This window comes from Egretta garzetta, unplaced genomic scaffold (genome assembly GCF_000687185.1).
Source record: "Egretta garzetta isolate BGI_Z169 unplaced genomic scaffold, ASM68718v1 scaffold683, whole genome shotgun sequence".
Taxonomy (NCBI): Eukaryota; Metazoa; Chordata; class Aves; order Pelecaniformes; family Ardeidae; genus Egretta; species Egretta garzetta.
Window position 1 is genome coordinate 139825 of NW_009259045.1, and position 2108 is coordinate 141932.

General features: G+C 47.6%; 1 protein-coding gene across 1 annotated transcript in view; it reads left to right on the forward strand.

Annotated features, from left to right (window-relative positions):
- Nucleotides 1–2108, forward strand: part of SUGP1 (SURP and G-patch domain containing 1) — a gene marked incomplete at its 5' end in the record, with an annotated part of 19682 nt that overhangs the window by 15640 nt on the left and 1934 nt on the right. Inside the window, one exon of the mRNA XM_035890630.1 lies at nucleotides 773–921. Within this exon, the coding sequence (XP_035746523.1) occupies nucleotides 773–921 (149 nt within the window). The remainder of the gene's footprint in view (nucleotides 1–772; nucleotides 922–2108) is intronic.

Below are 2108 nucleotides of genomic sequence, written 5' to 3' on the forward strand. Positions count from 1 at the left end.
AGCTCGAGCATGCTTAGCCCTTTGTCACAGCAGTTAGCTTCCGTGCAGCCGTGAGGAGCTTCTGCCCTTACGCTGGGAGCTCTGGTACTTCTGGAGGAAACAAGGGGTTAGTTTTCTGCTCTTCCCGGGGAAACGGCTGTAGCAGACTAGAGAACAGACCATCGGGACAGTATTTGGGGGTTAGCTGAAATTACAGACAAGCCTCTTGGGCTACCCACCATTTGTCTGCTGTTCCTGTTTCGGATAAGTGGTTGCTGATGCCAAGCAAGGAAAATGTGAATTTTTAGCCAGGCGATTGCAGCGAAGTGAAAATATAAAGCCTACAAAAAGCTTATGCAAAGCACTTCAGTACCTGCCAATTCTTCCTAAACTGTAGAACTTCTTGATGCTGGCCCATCCTTCAGAATGTTTTCGTGTAACCAGCATGGGATCTGACGTTCCCTGGCGATCCTGGCTTAAATAGGCACTGTATCTGAAGCTTGATCCAGCGAGCGACTTTAAGTTCAGGAGCTAAATATTTCTCAGCTTAATCTCACCGTAGCGTTCCTTGCTTCTTGCAGATTATGCTGTAGGGCTCTGCAGCGCTTTCTCATTTACCCATTTTCTTCTCTGTGGTGGTGCAGAACTGGAATCCCAAGAAATCATGCTGGTTATTAGTTGTTTGCCAGAACCATCCTAACTTTGAGTAGCTGAAGCTGGTTTTCCCCTCCTCTGACCCACAAGGATAGGTGCCTATAACAAATAACCAACACTATCTTTTGTGTCTCTGCAGGAAGGACGTGAGCCGGATTATTCTGAATACAAAGAGTTCAAACTGACTGTGGAAAACATAGGTTATCAAATGCTAATGAAGATGGGCTGGAAGGAAGGCGAGGGACTTGGCTCGGATGGACAGGGGATTAAAAACCCAGTCAGCAAGTAAGCAGAGCTCTTCTCCTATTGATTTAGTCCTTTCCTCTTGGGCTGATAATTGATGCTCCTGCCCTAGCCTACTGGAAGCAGCTGCAGTGAATGCAACTGTAATTCATCACTTGAACAGAACGTGGAATCCTCGCAGCAAAGGAGAGAAATAATTTCTGATTTCTTTGGGGTTCCCTCCCCCCAAGGCCTGGGTTTGTTACTTTATCTCAGGCAGGAGGTGTGATCTGAGCCCAGAGTTCCTAATCTCGCCTTGCATAGTGCATTCTTCTGAGAGGTGCCTTCTCCCTGCTTTCCCTGTCTATAAAATGACGATAATACTTGTCTGCTCCTCACCTCTCTGACTCATGTGAGGATTAAGTCATGTCTTGAAAGTCATAAATTCACATAAGTATTGAAGAACTTGCCTTTTGCTTCTGAAGTGCCGTTGGTGCCTGCTAGCTAGTCCCTGGTGTAGCGTGGGTGCGAGGCGATGACCAGCGTTTGCTACGGCTAGACCCGTGTTTGAAAGGTGCTTCGGTCCAGATCAGAGAGCTTTGTGTGTGATGATGCAACCGTCTTGACGTCACTCTTTTGCACAGACGTTTTCTGATACTAAAGCTTTATGAGAGTTCTGTCCAAAAATAGATGAGCCTCTTTTTAGGTGGATCATCTGTTGGTAACATATGCTGAACTTCAAATATTGGGGACGGGAAATACACCGAATTGGGTATTAGCGTTAGATCCTTTCAGGAATAAGTCATTTGTTTACGGCACAGTAGAAAGTGTTTCTACGAAGCACTTCTGCTCCCCTTTCACAAGAAGATCTCTCTGGCAAGATGCTTATTGGTTCAGAAAAGTCCCGTGGTAAACGATTGCTGTAATCAAAACAGCAAGGCTCACAAACAACAGAAGGAAGTTTTGGTCCATCACAGGGTTGAACAAGGGTTGTGATTTGCTTGGGCTGCACCGTCTCTGATGTTCTTAGAGTGGGTAAGAAGCTGCTACTGCACATGGCAGGGAATTGCTTCTGCTTTTGGCCTGTTCTGGAGAGAAGGAGTGGGCGGCAGGCACGCCGTTTGACAGTTCTGTGTGCCTCAAATCAGTGAGGCACAGATCAACGCCTTTGGTTGGCGAAGGTTAGCCTGCCAGTCGGAGCGCCGGTCAGCAGGGAGGCAGCCGGAGCACGGGCGGGCTGGCTGGTTCCGCCC